The sequence below is a fragment of the Equus caballus genome, chromosome 4 (assembly GCF_041296265.1).
Source record: "Equus caballus isolate H_3958 breed thoroughbred chromosome 4, TB-T2T, whole genome shotgun sequence".
In the NCBI taxonomy this organism is placed as follows: Eukaryota; Metazoa; Chordata; class Mammalia; order Perissodactyla; family Equidae; genus Equus; species Equus caballus.
The window spans coordinates 107027420-107050488 of record NC_091687.1 but is presented as its reverse complement, the minus strand read 5'-3'; the positions used below and the strand labels follow the sequence as shown (position 1 = coordinate 107050488).

The 23069-nt window shown below is 58.8% G+C and overlaps 2 protein-coding genes across 3 annotated transcripts; both read right to left on the bottom strand.

The window, feature by feature from the left end:
• Positions 1-495: 495 nt before the first annotated feature.
• On the bottom strand, positions 496-6651 carry ASIC3 (acid sensing ion channel subunit 3). 2 transcript variants are annotated; one of them, XM_023638770.2, is made up of 12 exons: positions 6515-6651; positions 3790-4620; positions 2905-3055; positions 2583-2710; positions 2164-2365; positions 2000-2056; positions 1750-1897; positions 1407-1498; positions 1234-1313; positions 1065-1136; positions 818-876; positions 496-676 (listed from the first exon to the last, which is right to left on the bottom strand). In XM_023638770.2, the coding sequence occupies exons 2-12, from the start codon at positions 4321-4323 to the stop codon at positions 598-600; spliced, it is 1602 nt and encodes a 533-aa protein (XP_023494538.1). In that variant the 5' UTR covers positions 4324-4620; positions 6515-6651; the 3' UTR covers positions 496-597.
• Positions 6369-22987, bottom strand: ABCB8 (ATP binding cassette subfamily B member 8). The gene is made up of 17 exons (XM_070265218.1): positions 22766-22987; positions 18837-19149; positions 18300-18455; positions 18129-18223; positions 17881-17986; positions 16976-17137; positions 16777-16862; positions 16557-16654; positions 16043-16148; positions 12890-12923; positions 12524-12660; positions 12255-12349; positions 11972-12105; positions 11015-11162; positions 9331-9581; positions 8479-8619; positions 6369-6654 (listed from the first exon to the last, which is right to left on the bottom strand). Exons 1-16 carry the CDS (start codon positions 22858-22860, stop codon positions 8494-8496), a joined length of 2142 nt encoding a protein of 713 aa, XP_070121319.1. The 5' UTR covers positions 22861-22987; the 3' UTR covers positions 6369-6654; positions 8479-8493.
• Positions 22988-23069: the final 82 nt, after the last annotated feature.

The following is a 23069-nucleotide window of genomic DNA, read 5'->3' as shown; positions in this document are numbered from 1 at the left end:
CTCTTGTGGGGAAGTTGGGAAAGCAAAAGCTGTTCCCATAGAGACAGGTGGTGTGCTGGCGCTTGGTCCCAACATGAGAAGAAGAGTCGTGATCTAAGGCAGGACAACAGCTTGTGTCCTTGGGAGTGAGCATTGGTGTGTCTTCTCCCTGTCTGTCCCCCGACTTCTTGCCAGGCTCTGGGTCAGAGGCTTCTTCCAGCTATTCCGTTATAGTACCCCAAATGCGATTGTCCTACCCCTGACTTCTCTCTGCCTGCACACCTGGCTTTGGGCTCCGCTCTCTCTGAGAGTCTGATGAACTCATTCACACTGAGGTTCAAATGACTGATGCCCTCTTACTCCTCTTCTCTCCCAGAGAGATTTCTGGTGGTTAACTGGGACCCAGCCCACATTTCAGACACCATGTCCACTGTAAGATGGCTGGCAGGTCATCTTGTGCCTGAGTAGGGCTGACCTTATCCTGACTAGGCTGCCTGTAGGAAGAACAGCTGAGACTGATGCACTAGAATTTTATTTGGGGTGAAGATGGCAAAGACATGTGCAGGCTGGGCATGTCCAAGATGCCAAGGTGCAGCCCTGAAGACACAGTCACAGGGTCTAGAGCCGTGTGACGAGGTAGCAGGTGCGGTGGGAAGCAGAGAAAGTCTTGGTGACAGCACAGGGCGGGGTGGGAGGCCTGGTGAGACACAGACCACAGCACTGGGACAGGAGGCCTCACACCCACTGCCCTGCTCCTGCCCCTGCCCTCCTGGACCTGAACTTCACCCTCTGCCAGACTTGCCCCTCCTCCCTTGACCTTAGGGAGCCATTTCGTTACCTGGGGCCCAGGCTGAGGTGGGGAACTTGGGTTCGATGGCTGCCCAGCCCTTCCTGAAGCTGTGGGAGGAAGGAGAGGGTCAAAGGAGGGGAGGGGTCCTCCCCCTAGGGACCAGTCAAGGTTACTGCACGCCCCTCACCCACTACTCTATTTTCTTCTCAGCTGGGTAGGGATGGTGTTCTAGGCTCCATGGGGAGGGGCAGAGCACCCACGGTGGAGATGCTGGGGAGGAAGACGGGGCTGTTACCAGATTGGTGCTGGAGTGCCTTTGGGAGCGCTTTCGGTTCCAGAAGTATCCCAGGACCTTGTCTCGGAACACCTGGGGGCAAGCATTGGGGCAGGTGGCCAGCGCGCACCTTCTCCTGGATCCTGTGGATAGATTCCTTCCCCCTCCCCCAGCTGGGGCCTGGGCCCACCTCACAGAGGTAGTCCAGGATCTCAAGGATGGTGAGCAGGCTGGCCCCAATGAACAGCCCCATCTGGCCCCCAATGTCGCCTGCAGAGACAGAATCACCAGTCAGCTCACAGCCACTTGCTCTGCCCACACCCTGGGGGTGCCCTGCGCGAGCGCGCATGAACACCCACACACCGAGCAGCTCCGAAACTTCATAGGCCTTCTTCTGCTCCACTGTCTCATAGTTGAGGGCCTCAAAGAAGATGTCCAGCACCAGTACGTTCTCCCTGGAGGAAAAGAGAGGCCAGGAAAGTTCGCTGGACACCCTCTGGTGCCGGCTGCTAGCAGGAAACAGGTGCGCGTTCTCTGGTCTCTGACTCCTTTCAACAGCCCTAGGAGGGGCATCGCCGCCCCCATTTGCAGAAGAGACGGCATCAGAAAGGTTAAGCACCTTGCCCAGCAGGGCGTGCGCCCAAAGGCTCGGCCCGGAGGAGGGCGCCGCTCCGCCCGCCCCGCCTCCCGGCCCAGCCCCGCTCACGCGATGTAGGCCTCGCTGCGGTTGTATTTCCGGGCCAGGTAGCGGGCGGCGGCGCGGCTTGGGATCCGCACCATGGAGAGCTCCTTGGCGTACCGCGTGCTGGTGCACGGGTTGGGGCAGGCGCACGCGTCCTTCCTCAGCATGGCGTCTGTGGGCCACAGTCGCCCGGGTTAGCGCCGCCGGCCGGGCGGGGTCGGAGGCTCAGGCCGAGCGGGGTGGAGACGGGATGCAGGGGAGGTCTGCCCCTTACCCAGCGCCGGATTGGCACAGTCCTTGTACTGCTGGGGGCTGCACACCGGCGCGCCGCCTGGGGTGTAGGGGGAGGAGAACGTTTCAGGAGAGGATCCCCAGGCACCCACCCACCCCGGTGCCTCCCTCCCGCCGCCCTCCTCCTCCGCTCTCCCAGCCCCTTACCAGGCATATGCATCATTCGGCAGCCACATTTCCGAGCCACGTAGCGGGTCTCGCAGGCCAGGCGACACCCCATTAGACTGTAGGGAGGGCTGGGGCCTGGGTTGGGTCTGGGGGGATCCAGGGGACCAGCGGGTTCCGACTCAAAGTCGGGGTCCAGAGTTTCGGAGCTGCAGTCGCCCCAGGGCGGTGGCAGGAAGCTCAGCTGTAGAGAGATTGGTTAAGGAGGCTTCTGGGAGAAGTGTGAGACCCAGGTAGATAGAACGTGAGGGTCACTGTGGGGCAGAGGCCCCTGGGATTGGTCTGAGGTTCCAGGGGTAGGGTCGGAGGTGGTGTGGGCTGAAAGAGAGGATTGCGGGGGGGGGGGGGGGACGACGGGGAGGGGGACGACGGGGCTGGTTCGGAGGCCCAGAGGAGGATACTTGTTGCTTCTGGCAGGACACAAAAGTCTGGTAGCCTGGGGCAGCCCCAAAGCCCAGCTGGTCGATGATGGGCGGCTCCTCCTGGCTGTGGATCTGCACGCGGATCCCCACCTCAAATGGGGTCTCCTCTGCAGGGGAAGCGGGACCCTGAAGCCTGAGGCCTGGGTCCCAGGAGACCCCCTGCTGCAGCCCACTATCCCTAGGACTGTGATGGGCCAAGCCCGTGCTCTTCTCACAAGAAAGCCCATGCTCTGGGGCCCTCCCTGCACCTCCTCTCCTTCCCATCTGCACCACCCCCAACCTCAGACACGTGCTTGCATACCCGTGTCCCTCCACACAGGCAGATACTCATCCTGCTGCACGTCCAGCATGACCTCCAGGCCGTTGCCCATGCCACCCTTGGGAGTGGTGAGAAGTTCTGCCCCGTTGGCGCCAGAGTTAAAGGTGTAGCACAGCCCCATCCGGGTGAAGATCTAGGGGTGACAGAGGACAAACCTCACCAGGGAACAGAAAGCCCAGCCAGCCCTTTCCCCCAGCAAACACAAGGACTATGGGACTGCTCCCCTCCCCGTCCTTTCTTTGGGTCTCTTCTTTGAACACTGAAGCCCACATCTCAATGCCCCCAGCCCCACCCTCATCCAGGCACATGTAGTTGGACCCTCATTGGCTCCCATCACTCCAGTTACCCCCGCCCCCGCCCAGGGCACATCTTACAGGGCAAATGTTTCTTTGGACTGGTGTAAAAGGAAGTGGGTCCCAGTTGCCCTCCTCCAGGACTGGCAGAATGTTGAAGAGGCAGAGGGAAAACAAGCCCCCTCCCACTGCCAGAGAGAGGAATCTTCTGCCCTAAGACAGTCCCACTAGAGTCCCCTCACCTCCCAGGAGCAGGGTCTCCACAACCAGACCTTGGGCCCAGGGCCAGCCTGGTGAGTGCCCATGCTGGGAGACGTGACCTTGCCCACTGCAGTCCTGCTGAGTGACAGGGAGGGAGCCCCAAGGAGGACAGCTTCTTGGGCTGACCAGAAGGGTGCTGGTGGGGTGAGGAGCCCATGGTCTGGCTGGGAAAGAAAGGATCCCGGGGCACAGGGGTTAAGGTTCCCTGGCTTTGGGGGAGCCTGGGCTGGCAAAGCTGGCGATTGCTGGTCCTGGGCAGGGACTGGCTGGCGCTCCTGGGTCCCTGGCAGGACTGGTTGAGTGGTCGTCTCACCGAGGTGAAGTTCTCAGGCCCGCACGGTTGGCCGCGGTAGCGGCAGTCCAGCAGCATGTCCTCAAGGGCGTGCCCGGCCCGGGCGTAGAGTCGGGCCGTGTCGAAGGTGGGACTGGGCATGAAGCCGGGCGGTGCGGGGGGCCGGCCCAGGGCACGCAGGAAGGCTGCGTGCTCGGCGGGCTCCAGGCCCAGCAGCGTGGGCCCGGCCCAGTGCAGGTCGTTGGGTGTGAGGCGCGAGCGGCGCAGCGGGTTGATGTTGCACAGGGTGACCGCCGGGAAGGTGAGCTGGTGGCTTTCGCACTCGTCCAGGGCCGTCTCGTGGTGAAACTCCCCGTAGTAGCGCACCCTCTCAGCCACCTGGTAGAGGAAGGCAGCCAGCGACAGGAGCACAGCTGCTGCCCACAGCCCCCGGCGCGGGGTCAGGCCCCCAGGGCCGAAGACATGGCCCAGCCCGTGCAGCGTGCAGCTGCTGGCGAACACGCAGATGTCCGAGGCCGGCCGCTGGGCCTCCTCCAGCCCTGACGGGGGCTTCATGGCTGGAGCGTGAGGTGGGGGGACTAAGAGGCCTGGGGTTGGTGAGCAGACTGCAGAGGCTTAGAGGAAGAGAGAAGGTCAGTCCGAGGACCCCGAGGGGCTGAGAGAGGATTCTGGTGGCCAGTCAGGGGTCAGTGCAGGTGAGGCAAGGAGAGGAGAGGGCAGAGGAGAGGAGTCCAGACCGAGGTGGGGAGGCACTGGCCTGGTGGGGTTGCATGCGGCAGCCTAGCTGGTCCAGCTTGACCTTCTCCAGGAACAGGCTGTAGCTCTGCTGGGCTCAGCGCTGGGCTGGGGGCTCTGCAGCAAAGACAGGTGTGGCGCGGTGCTGTGGAAGCAGGCCCGCTCTGCTGGAGGCTGCTCTGCCGAGCCTGAGCTGCCGCAGAGGATTGGGTTTCAGCAGTGAGGGGGCAAGGGGGCCGCAGAGCAGGCTGGGGGGCGGGGGAGGTCCCTGGGGCCCCAGGCTGAGCCATTAGTGCAGCGTGGGCCTGTGGCCGTGGAGACCAGAGGCGCCAGGAGGAAACCACAGCAATCCTGGGGAGGGCTTGAGGGGAGCCCAGAGACAGTTGGGGCTGGGGGTGCCCTTGGGGCCCTCTAGGCTCCCAGCTGCAGCCACTGTATGTCCAGCCTGAGGGTCAGTTGCTGACCCTTGGCCTAGCCCCTCTCTCCTCTCTTCTCCCTTCCCACGAACCTTACCCGGGATCATTTGTTCTTTCACAAAGAGCAGAGTTGGCTCTTGACCAAGCTGGAAAGTGGTGGGGAGTTTGGCATCAGCAGTTTCCTCTTTCAGAGCCCCCGTGTCCTGGCCTACACTGGATAGGCAGGGCCTCTTCTAGTCCCGTGTCAAGGGGTAGTCTGTCTCTCAAGAGGCCCTTTCCCACCACCCCGCATTCACCCCTCCTGTCTGGGAAGTTGGCCTTTGCCACAATGATTGTGGGCTCACCTGCCACCGTCCCAAGTAACATGGGTGCACACGTGCCACCCTCCCAGGTAATGTGGGTGCCCTGTGGTTTCACATCTTTTCAATTAACAACATATTCTGGAGACCATGTGATATCCAGTACCTGGAAAACTTCCACCTCTTTAAAAGGCTGCACAATATTCCATTATGTGGATGCACCATTGTTCCTGTAACCAGGCCCCTAACACTGGGGGTTTCCAGTCTTCCACTACCAACAACAGTGTTCTCAGTACCATTGCACAGATGTAAAATCCCAGAAATAGAACTACAGGTCAAGAGGCAACTGTGTGGGTAATCTGACGAATACGACAAAATTCCCCGCCGTGGGAGCTACACCATTTTGCACTCCCATCACTAACACAGGAGTTTGCCTGTTGTGTGTGAGGCTTTTCTAAAGGAAGAAATGCTGTCCCCCTGAACTGGCTGGGGTGCCCTGGCCACAGTACATAGCATGGTGTGACAACACTGGTCCTGAGAGGGCAGAGCCAGCACATTTGACTGAAGATGCCTCAGATGATCCAGGCCAACGAGACAATGGGCCAGAGTAGGGACTTGCTGTGGCTGAAGCAGAGCTGCGGTCTGCAAGGCTAGTGCCAGCCAGCCTGAAGTGGGATGATGATGTCTTGGGGACCCAAGGCACAGGGAAAAAGCAGCAGCAGCAGGAGGGCTGGGCAGCTTAGGGCCACAGGAGCCAGCTCAGACACGCTGCATGCAGGACCGTGTCTGGGCCTGATTCTTGTGTCAAGCTCTGCCTTTGGTGTAATGCTCCTCTGACCTCTGTGTATCTGGGAATGGGGAGATGCTGCACCGTAAGCCTGAGAGAAAGCACGTTTATGTCCCTTAATTTACTGAAACTTTTTTCTACTCTATCTCCTTCCACAAAGCATTTGAGGCCTCTGGGTTCACGCTGGGCTCTTGGCCATGAGTGGCAGATAGTCCGCCAACTGAATATCACATGGTGCTGCAATTGCCTGCCCATCTGTCTGTCCCGCCAAGACTGGAGGCTTCATAGCAGGGAGGTCCTCGTCCCCACTGCAGACATGGCAGTACATGGTAGGTGCTAAACGAACACAAATTTTGGGCAGAATGAGTGGATAACAGGGTTTATTGCACAGATATGACCACCTTCTGAGGCTGCAGCATTGTGAGTTTTGAGTACTCTCCCACAGATTATCCCATTTAAACTCTTAAAACAACCTTTCAAGACGAAGCACAGCCAGACTTACGATCTACCTTGACTAGCTGCGGGAGCCAGGGCTGAGGTCAAGGCTCCATGGCCAGTGTGCAGCCCACTGCAGGGCCTTCCTGCCCAGCGCTCGCCATGGGTCTCACTACTTTCCTGGGGTGGGGAGGCAGGATTCAGAGAGGCCACCCTGAAGAGATAAGGAGAGACCTCAAATCTGGTGTCAGATGTCTTGGGCGGCCTGAGGCTGGGCTGGAGCTGGTGGAGCCGGAGCTGGCCTTGGCAGGCTCTCCCTTGAGGGTGGGGCCCGGCAGGCCAGTGTGGGCTTGGCTGGGGAGCTGAGGCCTGCTCTTGGATGCACTAGGGGGGTGTTTAGTGGCAAAGCAACCCGGAGCCAGCCCGCCGCACTCTGCTTCCTGGGCTGTGGCTGCCCTGGAATGTGACCTCTGAGCAGTCAGGAAGTGGGGCATCAAACAAGAGTGGCTGTGGCCCTGGGATACTTCAGGCGGTTTGCCCTAAACCACACCCAGAGGCTGCGGGGTCTTTCACCCCTGGCTCCTGCACTCACACCTCTCCTCCAGGCTGGCCTCCAGCGGCAGCCAGCTCTGCTCATCCAACACATGGCTGCTGCCCCCCTGAAACACAGCACCACCCTTCTGTGCCACAGGATAAATACAAAACGCTGGGCTGGCTCAAAGGTCCGGCACAGGCAAACCCTCTTCCCCACCCTAGGGAGCAGAGCTGAGTGGAGTCCTCAGCTTGGACATGGCCGTGGGGTAAGGTTTCCCAGTGGGAAGTGACATGGGCAGAATCAGGGCAGGAGAGACAGCTGGCTCTGGGAGTCCATGAGGAGGGCTGGTGGGAAACCCTGGCTGCTCCCAGGTCCGCAGAATCTGAAGGGAATCCAGCCCCACCTCATTCACAGCTGTAGGGCCACAGACTCATGCCGTGTGGGCAGTTGGCCCATCCTCTTTCAAGGTGAGGCTCCAGTCCCACCTTCTCTTGGTCTGGCAGTGACCACTCCTTCTTAGACTGGTATCATATTGTGTCAGCCTGAGGGGCTTGGCATTAACTGCCCCCTAGTGTTTGGTGACTGTTGGCACCACGTGCCCTGTGGCTGGAATCTAGGGTGTCAGCTCCTTCTGTCCCCTTCACAGCTGAGTGTCCTCCCATAGAAATGGGGCTGTCCACAATCTCACTTGGTGACAGACTTGCATGCAGTGCCAGGGCAGAGGTTAGACAGCCAGGCCAGCTGGGAGCTCCTCGTGGGACCGTCCATAGTGCGCCTGCCCCTCCTACCCCTCCCCAAGAGCCAGCGCGCATGTCTGCGTGTGTGTGTCATCTGTTGCATTTGGATGAGGGGAGGGCAAAATCTAGAAAAAGGTCTGTGTTAATGAAGCAGGGAGAAGGAAGTTGTTCTGAGGATGGGGACTGTGGGTTCGAGGTGTTGGCCCAAGGGGTGGGCTCCTTCTCCCGGGGCCCAGAGAAGCAGTGGGGACGGAGCAGTGTCATGGGTCGGTCTAGGAAAGCAAGGTCCTGGCCATAGGTGTGGGGAAGAACCTAGTCTGAATGCTCATACCCCCTCGCAGACCCTGACTCGTAAAATCCCCTGGAGCTGGGGCCTGGACACCCCTAGGCTGTCAGGGGTAGCGAGGGACTGTCAGGGGGAGTGAGGGACTCGGCAGGGTTTCTGAGAGGGGTGGGGAGAGTCTGAACAAAATCGGGGAGCAGAGCAGGGCCCAGGGACTCTGGCTCTTGCCCTGTGTAGCCCAATAACTCTGTGGCTCTGGCAGGAGAGAGGTGGCCTGGCGGCAGGATGGGGAGCGGATGGGAGTGGTCCCAGCCTCCTCCCAACCTCCTCCCAGCCCTGTGCTCAGCCGGGTTTTATTGTGAGCAGGGGAGCGGTGGCAGCAGCCCACACCCCAGCATGCTGGCCCTCCCAGGAGCTCAGTCCCTGCGAGCTCCCCCGAGCCAAGCCGAGGCCCTGGGCACTGATGCTCAGCAGCGACCAGACCTTAGAAGGCCATAATCAGGACTTGGGGTGGCGGTTCCTGGGGCCACTGGGCGTCTCAGGAGGTGGGGTATCCAGGGCCTGTCTCCGGATGAGCTCTGCATAGAGCCCACCTTTCTTCAGGAGCTCTTCGTGGGTCCCCACCTGGAGAGGAAACGGAGAGGCAGATGGTTACCCCAACGCAGCTCAGAGTTCAGAGCTCTAGGAAGGCCTGCTTCTTATCAGTCACTGGGTTCACCATCACCTAAGCCAATGTCCCAGACACTGAAACCAAAGCACAACTGATTACATATCGCCACTGGCACACCTGTATTTGTAAGTGCCAACTCCCTGCTTAGCTGTATTTTGGACGAGCATCTGTGTCCTGCTGTTTCCCTTACAGAGCCCACAGAGTCCAGCTCAGGGCCTACTGCCCCTCAGACCCTCTCAGCTTTGGCTTGAACAAGCGGCTGGGGGGCTGGCAGCCGGCCCCACGCAGCCTCCCAGCCCTACTGCAGACCCAGTCTCTGGGGTGCTGCTCCTGGCAGGTCCCTGATCAGGGCCCCTGGTGTTGCCTCTTCTGCACCCCAGCCCCCGCCCCCAGCACTGTACACTTCTCCGAGTACACCTCCCTTTGATCCTGGGTGCAACTCTACTACCCCCAGGCACAGAGGCAGAAACTGGAGCTCCGAAAGGCCAGGGGTCATCTAAGGGCAGAAACTCCTGAATCAACATGGGGCGCTCCGTCCAGAATATGGCCCCAAGCCCCCAGGGCCAGGCCAGACCCTCACACAGCTCAGCTGAGCCACTCCTTCCACTGTGTCCATGGCTGAAGCTGAACCAACCCATCAACCTGCTCCCCGGGCCCCTGCTGACCTCACAGACACGGCCGTGGGCCATGACGACGATGCGGTGGGCCCCACGTACAGTGCTGAGCCGGTGGGCGATGACCAGGACAGTGCGGCCAGCACTGGCACGGTCCAGGGCCTCCTGCACAACCCGCTCAGACTCTGAGTCCAGTGCGCTGGTTGCCTCATCCAGGATCAGCACCGTGGGCTGCTTGATGAGGGCGCGGGCGATGGCCAGGCGCTGCTTCTGACCACCAGACAGGGTCGCACCCCGCTCACCTGGGAAGGGGGACAGGGCAGGGGCCTGAAGCGATCCTCAGCTCTGCACTCGGGGGCGGCCCCGCAAAGGGGCACCAGGGCTGTTGGGAACTTCCCATCTGGCCCCGCGGGTTCCTCCCCAGCACTGTGCCCATCTGTCCTGCCTCTCTCAGGGCAGGGGTGACGCCTATCAGCATCTTGACCCTACATTCCTGTGCAAAGGTGTGCACACTTACCCGAGATGACAGGAGTCGTGCACATGGTGGGGCTCACTGCACCCTGGAGGAGTCACCAAGTGCCCCTCCCGCAGCCCAGCAGGGTCTCAGAGCCATGAAGGGCCCTATCCCTGCCCTGGCCTTGCAGCTCTAGCCCCCTTCTCCTGGGCTCCCACGTCTCTGCTGCTGTGGGGACATCCAGGACCCAGAAGTGGGCTCCTGGAGTTTGGTGACGGCATGGTGGGATTCGAAGCCCACTGCCCGGGCATTCTGGGGAAACCACACTTGGGATCTAAAATGCCCACAGAGGACAGCAGAGGTGGAGGCCTGGGAGCCTGAAAGAGCCTCAAAGTGACAGCAGTCCCAGAGCAGTGAGGGCTGTAAAGCCCCAGAGAAGCCTGGGAGCGAGCTGGGGTCAGAGGGACAAGGGAAGTGCCACCTGAGAGGTGTGGGCACGGCTCCTCCGGTCAGGGGGCGTGTAATCTGAGCAGTGGGAAGAGCAGCTACATCAGTAACAGAAAGCGAAGGGTGGCTCAAGACAGTGGGAGCACCACGGGGAAGGCAGCCCAGCTAGACTGAGGCCTAAGTTTCAAGAAGAGTTGAGAACCCCAGATATGCCTGCACCTTGAGATGTGCTGGAACATTCTGCAAAAGAGCCAAGAGACTCTGGACGATAACATGGCCCCAAAGGTTGGACAAAAGACCTCTGAGATAAACACACAAAGTTGCAAACTGCAATTGAATACTCTAGTGCGATGCTACAAGATTTCAATGTTCCAGAACCACCAGAGCCCTCTCCTGGGTAAGTCAGAAGGGAGACTTGCTCAATCAAATCAATCCCACTGGATAACAAGACAGGAACCACCTTTACATTAAAGAACAAAAAGATAGGAGCCAGAAGGATAAACGACCACGAGGAGAGAACACCCCATTGCTTCTGGTCGGGTCTTGGGACACGGAGGCCCCTGGTAAGCTCTAGAGAGTCCCAGCACCACAGCTCACGTGTGTCCCTGGCTGGGTCCTGTAATTGCGTTCCCTGTCAGATTGTCTCGCAGCCTGCTTGTAGCTGAACCGCATGCGCCTGGACTCCCCTGTCCCCACAGAACCATCTCTGTCCCTCTCGGAGACGGTTCTGGTTGGGTCTTCCCTGAGGCCATGCCTGTGTTCCTGTCCTCCGTGATCCCAGCCTCCGGCCGTGGGCCCCGCAGCCCCTAACAGGATGCCGTCCCTGGAACTCACCGACTATGGTGTTGTAGCCCTCGGGGAAGCTGGCGATGAACTCATGGGCATTGGCTTCCCGGGCAGCCGCATAAACCTCTTCATCGGAGGCATCCAGCTTCCCAAAACGGATGTTCTCCATGATTGTCGTTCCGAACAGGACTGGCTCCTGGGGCGGGGGTGGGGGCGTGCACAGGAAACATTCTAACTTTGCCCCGAACCCCGAGGCACGCCAGAAAAGGCTATTTCTGCCAGACCGGGACCCCTTGGAGGGCAGGCAGGGGCAGTTCAAAGTTACAGGTCGAATGAGGACAGAGAGGTCCATCCAAGGGGGGAGAGGCTGAGCCTCCCGCAGGGCACGGAGCCCTCAGCAGGAGCGGGAAGGTGGCTGAGAGAGCAAGGCCAGCGGGCAGAGCCCCCCATCTCTGGGGAGATGGGGAGGGAGGGGGTGGCAGATAGTCCTTGTGGGGTAAGGGAGCCCTTCTTATCCACACATTGGGGGTAGGGGGAGATGACCCTGACTGGGCAGGGCCGCCTCAGGCAGAGGGAAAGCAGTGGCACTGAACACTCTAGGGAGGGGCCACGAGTCTTCCCTGAGTGGGCGGGTGGGCCACCAGCAGTCCCCAGCAAAACTGCTTGGGTGTCTCGAGACCTCTTGTCAGCCCACCCAGGGATCCTAAAGCGGCCATCCCACCCGGCCTGCTTGGATCCCTTTAATGGAGAGGTCGTGCCTGGAGGGTATGAGGGCAGAGCTGCAGGGGCTGGGGACGCGGGGGCTGGGGACGCGGGCGCCTCTGACCCAGTGAATGCCAGGGAAGACTGAAGGAGGGCAAAGCCCCCCAAGAGCAGGGGATGATGCGGGGATGGTGCCGTGCAGACTGAGAGAGAGGCAGGGCTGCAGGGGAGAGTGGCGGGGTGAAAGATAAAGTCACATTTCCTGGGTGACCCCGCCGTGAGGCAGGCCTCTTCTCTCCACACCTGGCTGATGAAGCCGATGACCTGGCCCCGGAGCCACGAGGGGTCCAGGGTGCGCAGGTCCCACCCGTCCAGCGTCACTTTGCCCGCTGTGGGGTCGTAGAAGCGCTCAAGCAGAGAAGCCACGGTGGTCTTTCCTGGGGAATTGGGGAGGCAGGGCAGTCAGGGCCGGGGCACGGGTTTCTGGAGATTGTGCCAGGAGAGAGCAACCCCTCCTCCTACCCACTCCGAGTGGCCAGCACGGGAATGAAAGTCACAGGGCAGGAGGGTGGCAGGTTCCTCTTACCTCCCCCAGACTGGCCCACAAGGGCCACAATCTTGCCGGGGGGCAGCGTGAGGGTGAAGTCTTTGAGCACCTGGAAGCTGGGGCGGCAGGGATAACTGGGAAGAGCCAAGAGACCCCCAGTCAGACCAGGTTCCCAGCCCCTCATTGCCCTGGTCCCTCCTGAAGTTTCAGTGTACCCCAAAGGGGGAAGCAGTGACCCAGAGGTCCCAGCCAGGGCCCCCTCCCATCCTCAACCCGAGAACTACCCATGCCCACCCACTAACGCTGACCTGAAACAGACGTTGTGAAATGTGATGGACCCTCGCAGGTGCTCCCTGGGGACGCAGTGGCCCCCGGACAGCGGGATGCTCGGGCTTAGAGTCATGTACTCAAAGACCCGGGTGCCTGCGCTGAGTCCTCGCACCACCTGGGGAGGGGGTTTCAAGTCTGTGGTGAGAAGGGAGTAGGGCCGAGGGAATGGGTGGGAACACAGCAGCATCTCTCAGACTCCTGCATGGCAGGTACGGGGAGGGGCTTGTGGTGTCCCCCCACCTGATACCCAGTGTCTGAAGCACACAAGTGATGTCGGTGGCTGATGGGACTCCAGCCCAGATCCGGTGTTCACAACCCGGGACCCACCCCCAACTGCCACTCACCTGACCAAACAGGACAGAGAGGTTGGCCATGGACCTGCGAGGAGGAGGAGAGAAGGGCTGAAGGAGTGGGGCCAAGAAGAGCCTGAGAGAAGATGGTGCCAGAGGGAAGGTCTGGGTCTCAGCTGCATGGGGGGCATGTTGGGTGAGGCAGGGAAACAGGTGACCTGGAGCTGCACACAGAGAACACTCCTGAAATCTGGGATCAGGAGCCCTGGGATCCAGCAGCACTGGGTAGACCACCGGCAAGTTGCTTCTCCTTTTGGAGTCGCATTCTCTCTGTGGCCAGATGAGGCTGACAGCTGTCTGCTCCCTCCGAACTGGGGGCTCCAGGGAGACAGACATGGAAAGCAGGCACAGGGCTCAGTGGGGTCAGATTCCACGCTGCCTGCAGCTGCAGGGCGGAGGCTGGCTCCCACATGCAGGGATGTCGCCACCGCAGTCAACAGAGGTCAGAGTTGGGGGGCCCACGAGGCGAGGTCAGATCTAGCGCTACTGACTGCTGGGGGAAGCAAGGACTAGTTAAGGTGGAAAGATGGATGTGAATCCTTTCAGAGAAAGAAAACAGAAGACAGTGGGCCACATGGGGACTCGGGGGGAACCCTAAAACAAAATCCCCAGGAGACAATTTATTGTGGGCTTTCCCTGTGTAAGGAATGGTGCGAGCGTGCGTCTGTCTAGACAGTGGGTCACCTCCTCTGTCGTGTGGGGCTGTCAGCTGCTGGGAGGAAGGTGAGTCACTGCTTCTTAGTCACCAGCCCCTGACCAGCCCGGCCGGCCCGTGACAGTGTGTGCGTCTGTGATTGTCTATGCAGGTCTTTCTTGAAGAAGAGGAAAGACTGATTCCCTAGCAGGGCGGCCGGTGGGGGGTGGGGGGGAGGGGAGGAGGGGGAAAGGAGGGAGAGAGAAGCCGGCAGGAAATGGTTCTGGCAGGCTCAGAGCCATCAGCACTTGCCAAAGGGAGTGGGGAGGCATCACGCAAGGAAGAGCCAGGACAGCAAGTTATCTGTTGATGAGAAGGGAGAACATTCTCCACAAGAGATCTGGAAGCCATTAGGGCCTGGCAGAGGTGCCGGGTAGCAACTGAAAACCAGGCACACGTGACTCGGGGTGCGATGACCTTCCTCTCAGAGATGGCTCAGAGGGCAGGCCTTGGCCTTCTCCAAGGCCTGGCGGGGGGCAGCCCATTCCCAGGAGGGCCCAGACCTGGATGCAGATGAGGCGGCCTGGCCCTGGCTGTGGTCTGGGCACCTCTCCATCTCCTCTGGGGCCTCAGGGCCACCAAGAAGGACACTGAGGATGGGGTCTGAAGGTTGAAGCTGCTTGAAGGCAGGGCAAGGCTACCTCTCACCCCTCCCTGCCTCCTCTGCAGGACCCCAGGGGGAAACACACCAGCTTCTTCAATAAACAAGACCCAGTTCCTCCAAGGTGGGTGGTGAAGAATCTCCATGTGGTGAGGGGCCCCCAAAAAGCTGGGCTTGTGGCTGTGAGAGCAGCCCTGTCCAGCAGCCTGTGAGAGGACAGCACAGACGAACGCCCTGGGCTGTCTGTGTCTGTCATAAAATTCTGCTAACTGGCCAGGCAGTGCAGTGGGGAGGAAAGGCAGGGTCTGTACTTGGGCCATAAAGGGGAGGGGGCCCACGAGAAGGCGAGTCTGAGGGAGGAGGGCCAGGCCTGGGAGGTGCTGGGAGGGAGGCTTTCCCACCACTGCCCTTTGGAGGGCCTCGAGGTGACTGTGTGAAGGGAGCCAGTGGGGTTCACACAGGTCCTCAGGACTAAAATTAGAGGCCAAAGCTTGGCCTGGGGTCAGCACTGGGGGAAGGGCAGCAGGGGGAGGCCCCAAGTCCCGTCTCTACAACAGTCAGAGCTCCTCAGTCCCAAGGCCACCAGGGAGCAGCTCCCGGCTGGAGGAGGGATGAGGCCATCCAGGACCAGAGCAGGTCAGAACGGGCCCAGGCTAATGAGCTCCAAGCAGAAATGGGGCTGAGGACGGGGCTCTGCGGCTGCAGAGATGGGCAGAATTCAGTCTTTGTGGAATGCTTGGTTCAGGGAGAAAGGGAGTCTCTCCTGCCTGCCTGTCTGGGGTTAGCTCCATCCTACACGGGACAGTAAGGCCAAGGGTGGGGGACTCTGTTCTAAATGGGCGACACACAGGCATGCCACGAACCAGAGCCAGCACACGAGGACAGTCAGGATCAGGAGCAACGGGGAGGCACACAGAGGGGTCTGAGTGATGTTCTATTTTGCTGACGTGGTTGGTGGTACCACAGGTCTTCACTCCAGTTATCTGTCCTCACGTATTTGTATTTGTGTGTATTATGATACACATGGTGTAGCGGGGAGGACAAAGTGAAGACAAACAGCAGAAGGAACTGCGAGTGCTTAGCCTGGAAGGCAGGCGAGGGGAGCCCGCCACCTGAGCTAGAGGGAGGGGCGTGCGGGGCCCAGGGGAGCCTCTCATCCTGGGAAGTCAGGCAGAGGCCGGTAGGCCAGCTCTTGAAAAGCGTGTCAAAGATGGTCTAGACATACGTGGACTCTTACTCAGCCTTAAAAAGGAAGGAAATCCTGTCATATGCTACGACATGGATGAACCTGAAGGACATTCTGCTAAGTGAAATAAGCCAGTCACTAAAGGACAAATACTGTGTGAGTCCACTCATATGAGGTCCCCAGAGTCGGCAGAGTCACAGAGACAGAAAGTAGAATGGAGGTGCTGGGGGTTGGGGGAGGGGAGACGGCGGTTAGTGTCTAATGGGGACAGAGTTTCAGTTTTGCAAGATAAAAAAGTTCCGGAGATGGATGGTGGTAATGGCTGCACAACAATGTGAGTGTACATAATGCTACTAAACTGTGTACTTGAAAATGGTTAAGATGGCAAATTTTATGTTATGTGTATTTACCACAATTGAAAACAAACCAACCTTGTCAAGGAAACTCTTGAATTGTTTGGAAGTCTGAGGATGATTCCTGCATTTCTGAGTGTGGAGTCAGTGAATGAGGTTGGAGGGGCTGCTGGGAGCCTGAGGGGAGGCCGTGGGGAGCCCTCTCCCAGGCCTGTGCTTCACTGGGGCAGCTGGGCAGGCCTGGGGCTATGCAGCACACCCTGCCCCTTGACCCAGCAGGGCTCCTTAGGAACAGGAACAGTCCCACACTCACCTCTGCACTGTCTGGGAAGCCACCAAGAAGGACATGAGGTCTCCCCCCGTCAGCTGCTGTCCAGCCACGAGGGAGCCCCCAATAAACAGGGTGCCCAGGACCATGCCTGCATGGGGAAGGGGACAAGTGGTTAGGATGGAAGCAGCTAGGAGCAGAGGACAGAGTTGGCCCAGGTCTTAGTCCCCAGTTCCAGTCCTTGCTTGGCCTCCAACTGAGAGGAATTTTGCTAAGTCCCTGCCTTTGTTTCCCCCTTTGGTAACGAGTGTTACACCTCCTTGGCTTCCTCTAGGGTGGCCCGGCAGCATTCTACACATAGCTCGGTTGTGACATCAGGCCCACTTTCCCCTTGCCCGCTGGCACCAGCAGCCTCAGGTGTCTGGCCCTGACAGACGTCTGAAGGACGTCAAGCAGGTGGAGAGCTGCCCCTTGCCCGCCTTGCTGGGACTGTCCTTCGCTCCTCCAAGCTCAGCCCAGCCACAACCTGGGTGTCCCAGGCGGGGATCAGCTCACTTACAGTTGAAGGCGATGTTGGACAGCCCTTGGAACAAGGCGATGCCTCTGCCCAGCTCCTCTGCCTTACACCGGGACACCTCCAGCTCTGCTCCGTAGTGTCTGGGGACAGAGGCCAAGCCCAGTCCTCAGGAAGCAGCTGGGCTGGGGTGCAGGGCCGGTGGGGGTGAGTTTGGGGAACCCCTCACCCCCCGCTTTGTGCTCCACCCCTGCCCAGGACTCACTCCTCCTCCCGCTGCTCCATGGCAAAGGCTCGCACGGTCCGAACGTTGCCCAGGGCCTCATCCGCTACTCCCGTTGCCCTGGCGATCTGCGGGGAATCCAGGGGACAGGGAGCAAGGTTGGAGATGGGGAGGAGTGACAGCAGAGTGTGGGGCAGAGAGGAAGGGGGAGGCTAAGGAGGACAGGTGGGAATTCTGGTACCTGCTCCTGACACTGACGAGACAACTTTCGGAGAGCTGAGCCCATCAGGGTGCCAACTCCCATCAGGGCGGGTGTGGCCACCATCAATAGCAGCGTGAGGCGCGTGGACAGCATGGACAGGGACACCAGGCAGCCAGCCACCTGGGTGCAGCTTCGCAGCCCCTGGAGAGTGGGAAAGGCTGTTTGGCAGCAGCACCATGACCTGGGGACTTTACCAAGGGTCAGCTGGCCACGATTCTACACTCACAAGGCCTAGGCCACAGGTCTGACCCCTGGGAGACCAACTGGCAGTCCACCGGTCACAGTATATAACCCTTTCTTGACCAGCAGGCATGAAAGGGCTGGGAGAGAATGTCTACAGACCACAGCATCCTTCACCTAGACAAATCCAAGTTTGCTTTCTTTCTGCTCTAGAAACTGAACAAAAAGCAAGTTGCATGGCAGTGCTGCCCAGGAACTGCCATGGGCCACCATCTGCATGACCCAGCAGATGGGTGCACAAGGCGAGCATGTCAAGAATACAGCAAAAAGCCACTGCTCCTTCTTGCCAGTGCGCCAGGCATTCTGGGGGCAAGGCAGGCGCGAAGAATTTTGCTCTTGGCAAGCCGTGCCAGGAAAGGCTCTTGTCTGAGTCCTTGGGAAGGTTTTCCGGGGAGGTAGGATTTCAGAACAAGAGAGAAACAGCCTGTCCTGACCTTGGACGCCGCCATGGCACCTCCCCTCCATGAGCTTCCCTGCTCCCTCACCCATGCCCTCACCGGACAGCAGGCTTCTCACTTCGGTGTGAGCCTAGGCTGGAGCCCTCCAGCAGGGTGGGACAGGGCTGGCCCGGTGTATTGCACTGGGGAGCATGTTTGTGTGTGTGTGTGCATGTGTGTGTGTACAGGGGGACCTAGGGCACTGACCTGGGAGATGACAAGTTTGAAGGATGATTTAAATTCCTGCACGTCAGTTGTCAATCTGCTCACCAGTTGCCCTGTTTTTTTAGCATCAAAGAAAGCAATGTCTTGTCTGGTGGTGGGACACAGGGGCAGCAGGTGGGAAAAGAGGGAGACATTACTTCAGGATGAGGCCCCAGCCCTAGACATTGCCCGGGACCCCGTGAGGCCCATCAGTCACCCCCCTGCACCCTGCACCCTGTAGCTGGCGGTACCGGAGCAGGTTGCTGAAGAGAGCCCTCCGCATGTCCACGGCCATGCGCTCGCCGATGCGGGACAGCAGCACCAGGTACCCGAAGGTCAGCAGTCCCTGAGGGAGAGGCCCAGCACTCAGCGGTGCCCAGGAGGCTCCTCTCTGTGCCCCCAGGCCCTCCCTCCTGCTGTACCTGGATGCCGTAGAGGATGAGCAGGTGAGTGCTGAGGTTCCGGGACTCAGTCAGGAAGCTGCCCACATGGTCCCTCGTGTACTTGGCCACGATCTCCACCAGCTGGCCCAAGAGCAGGGGGATCTGCACGTTCACCAGTGCCGCACCTAGTGCCAGCTGGGGGGTTGGGAACAGACGTTTAGTGTGGGGCCACAGTCTTCCCCATGCCCAGCCGACCTTGGCCGTTCCTCTCCCGCTGCTGTCCATGCTTTGGCTGCTCCTGTGCTTCTCAGTCCAGGCAGCCAGCCCCTGGAGACCCCTGCACCCTACACCCCCCGCCACCCTGTGCAGCTTCTCCTGGTGGTCCTTGGCCCCTGGTCCCTAAGCCAGCCAGTCCTGCAGCTTCCAGAGGTCTCCTCTGAGACTCGGTGAGGCAGGAAAGCTGTCCCTATGCACCTCCAGCTGGGGCTTCTGCATCCCCTGGCTGGATCATTCCCTGTCCCTGGTGTGCGGGGGGGTGGGGGGGGGGAGGTCGGGGCAGGCAGGAGAAGATCTCACCACAACGGCTACCCCCAGGACCAGCAGGTGGGGACGCAGAAACTGCCAGAAGAGCTTCCAGTTAAAGCGGGACTCCGTGACACAGGGTCTGGAGCAGGCAGGAGGGGCCTCTTCTGCCTCACACAGCGCCACAAGACAGAGGCGGGGGCACTTACTCAGCACCACGGGGCCCAGGAGGATGCCCCCAACCCAGCGCCAGGCGGAAGGGCTTCGGTGGGGAGCTGGGGGCGCTCGCGGAAGGCGGGCCCGGAGCTGGGAGCGCAGCTGGGCCACAGCCCTGAGGAGGCAGGAGCTGTGGTGGCCCTCTGGGCACCTGCAGGGAGAGAACAGTACTGATGGCTCAAGGCCCCGACTTTCTACCAACTGAGCAACGAACAGCTGAGCTCCGGGCAGAGCCCTCTGGAGAGCAGCGTTCCTCTTCCGTGCGGCCCTACACCGCCTTTCTCAGGGCTGTTCTTACCCAACCCCAGTTTCTGAGACAAACATACACAGGCAAAGCAGCTGAGGAATGAGACAACAGCCTGTAATCACGTCTCAACAGTGCTCTCCCCATGCTGCCGGCTCCCAGACAGCGGGCCTCTCAGCCTCCGGAGGCACCTCTGGGTCAGTGTGCATCTCCGGCCCCTGCTCTTTGCGATCACAGCACAGCAGAGCTGGAGGGCACTCTGGACAGCAGTTAGCCCCCGACATGGCTTTTACAGATGAGGTCCTGGGTGAACATGGCTCAGAGAGGTAAGAGAGGGCACCGCGCTGGGCCACGGCCCCCACCTCACTGAGGTAACAGTCCAGCACATTTAATCCTTGCCTCCCTGGGAGGCAGATGCCATTATTCTCACTTGATAGATGAAAAAATCATGTGGGGCTGAGAAATAATCTGTCCCCAAGCAGCAGAACTGGGACAAGAGGGGAAATCTGCTGTCTGATTCCAGAATCCAGGCTCGCCCTAGTCTGCCATGTGTGCCAAGGCTACGTGTGGCAGGGCCAGGACTGGAGCAAGTCTTCTGACCAGTGGGCAATGCTTATGGCACCCCATCCCCCTGGCTCCTCCCAGGCCTCGAGTGCTTAAGTGACAACATATAGAGGGGAGGGCAACACACTCCCTCTCCATCAGCTGAAGGAAAAAAAGAAATAAAAACCCAAACAGATGTGGCTGGCCCCATGGCTGAGTGGTTAAGTTCACGCGCTTTGCTGCAGGCGGCCCAGTGTTTCGTTGGTTCGAATCCTGGGCGCGGACATGCACTGCTCATGCGTCCCACATGCCACAACTAGAAGGACCCACAACGAAGAATATACAACTATGTACTGGGGGGCTTTGGGGAGAAAAAGGAAAAAAAAAAACAACCCAAACAGCATATCTTGTCAGCTCGGATAGGCCAAGGTCACATTCTCCTTCCTGCAGTTTCCATATCTATAGATGGCAATGCAAGTTTGCATGCCTACTATGCGCCAGGGCTCGGCTATGAGGCCTGGGGAACAGGAGGCAAATGAGACAGACCCAGTAACTACCCGCATTGTGGTTACGCTTTAGTGGGTGGATAAACAGCTAACAAAAGCTTGCCGAGTGCAGAGACAAGGGAACCAACCACAGGGCACTCTTCCTGTCTGAGGGAGGCAGGAAAGGCCTTTCTGACGAGACCTGAGGGCGAAAGGAAGGAGCTGGCCAAGTGAAGGTGGCAGAGATAAAGTGGGGAAGAGCTCTGGGCAGAGGGGAGGCATGCTGGAGTGCCTGCAGGGAAGAATGAGAAAGTGTCAGGAACAGAAGAGCTGAAGCCTGGCACACAGAAGGGAGAGGGGACATGAGGCCCAGGGGCAGGGGCAGGCATTACAGTCCTCATAAAATGCCAGGACTTTAGAAGGCAATAGGACCGGGGCCGGCCCAGTGGCGCAGCGGTTAAGTTCGCACATTCTGCTTCTTGGGAGCCCGGGATTCGCCGGTTTGGATCCCAGGTGTGGACACGGCACCACTTGGCACACCATGCTGTGGTAGGCGTCCCACATATAAAAGTAGAGGAAGATGGGCATGGATGTTAGCTCAGGGCCAGTCTTCCTCAGCAAAAAGAGGAGGATTGGCAGTAGTTAGCTCAGGGCTAACCTTCCTCAAAAAAAAAAAAAAAAGAAGGCAACAGGAATATTCATGGTTTTTAGACTGGGGTGTGACAATCAGATTTGCATTTTAAAGATCATAGCAGAGGGGACTGGCTGGGGATGACAGGACTGGCTCGAGGGAGGCCTGCTAGAAGCAGAAGTTGTCTGGCCCAGAGTATATGATGGGATGCCAAAGATCCAAATGAGACTACTGATGGGAAAAGGCTTTAAAAAAACAGTAGAGCGAGAGGCTTTTCCTTGACTACGCTGGTCTTTCACATTCCCAGACCCTAACAGCGGACCTCATCTCATCCGTCTCTTGTTTCAGGGACGCCAGGCTTCTTGCCACCCCTGTGTTAGGCCTTCCCCCAGCCCATTCCACCTGCCTGGTTTTTATGTCTTGTTTTCCACTGTGTACTTTACATCTATCCTAAATTTTGGACAGAGAAACTCATCCTCTTTCTGCCCCGCGTAACTGTCCAATTTCCCATTGGACTCTAGGTTCCTTGGGGGAGGAAGCTCCACCTTATTCACCATGTCCCCACCACTTAGCTGAGTGCTGGTACATAACAGACATACAGCAAATGCTTGGCTGTTGAGTGCATACCCGCATGAGAAATGCAGAACAATCTGGCCAGACCCCTTACTGTAGACTTTGCAAAGTTTTAGAGTTACTGAGGCCAAGGTTAAAAAATACAGTTTACATCGTGACCTAGTACAATGAATGTATATGTCACACAAAATTGAAATGCTTCACATAACAATACTTTCCCTAATTTTTTAACATGTATTCTGTTACACGCACTTTTAAGGTCCGGACCCACTAAGTTCATTTTAGGATCTATTGTGTTGTGACTTGCATGTGTGAAAGACACTACACTAATTAACGCACAAATACTTGAACATCATTTGATGTCTTTCCCTGGGTTTCTCTGCGGTTTAAATAATATCAATACCCTTGCTCTTTTTTGAAGGACTGTTTTTAAACCTTTTAATAATTTACCATGGCCGCTTTCCAGCTTCTCTCATCTTGTCCAACTAAGACTTTACGCAGGGGTTGGTTATTGCCAAGAACTGGCGGATTAATTCCCAGCACTGGGACTTCTAGCTCCAGCCCGGCCCAGCTCTTGCCCTCGATCAATCAGACCGGCTTTCCAAAGACACAAGTCCACACCCACCCGCCCCTGTGAATCTGCTGCCTGCCTGGCCCTCAGATTATTCAGTCCAGGATTAAAAGGGAATCAGTCCCTTTTCATAAAGCATTTACACTGGAGTCGCAGTTTCAGGGGCCTTGTTCGTTTCCCACCCGTCTCTCTCCCTTCGGACCAACGTGTGCAGCGCGAACACACAAGAACTCACACGAAGCATTACTAGATTGACTCTTTATCTCTGCTGAAAGTATCCAGATCTAGGCACCACTTTTGTTCAGCTCACTTTGAATCTTGGGAGCACCACCAATAATAAATTATTCGTGTTCAGAAACATTTTTGTCCAAATCGCCAAATCAATTCCAAGGAGGTTGGGGGCCTCGAACGGCGACCGAGGGCTTTGCAGCACGGCGCCCCCTGGTGGGGAGGACAAGCCGGGCGTGGTCACCGACCCAGAACGCTCCCTCTGTCCAGCCCACACGAGGATGCAGACGCGCGGAACCTCCAGATCGCACCTGGGTCGTCGCTATAAATAATTGAAGCCAGTCTGCCGGGGAGTGACATTCCATCCCGGGCCGGGCGGGCCTACAACTCCCAGGAGGCCTCGCGCGAGCGGGGGACTACATCTCCCGGCGGGCCCCACGCCCTGCTGAGCGGTCAATGGCCCGCGCTCCCCGTAGGTTTGTCCCTTTTTACCTGACGGCCGAGAATGTCTGGAAGCAGAAGGGTAGTAGCGGCCTGCCTGGGACAGGGCCGCCCCGAATCCCAACCCGAAATAAGTGCACCAACATGATGGGGCGGGAGAACAGGAGCCACCAGCAATGGCAGTTTCACCCTCACCCCATTGAGGGCTCCATGTTGGCTCCGACCCCCATCCCGGCAACCCCCTCGCGCCTCGGCGATAATTGGCGGAAAGATGCATCAATCTTGTTCCATGCTTCGTTTGGAGAAAACCTTGTCAGCCCTCCTCCTTCCGGAACTGTGATTGGAGAAGACCGCT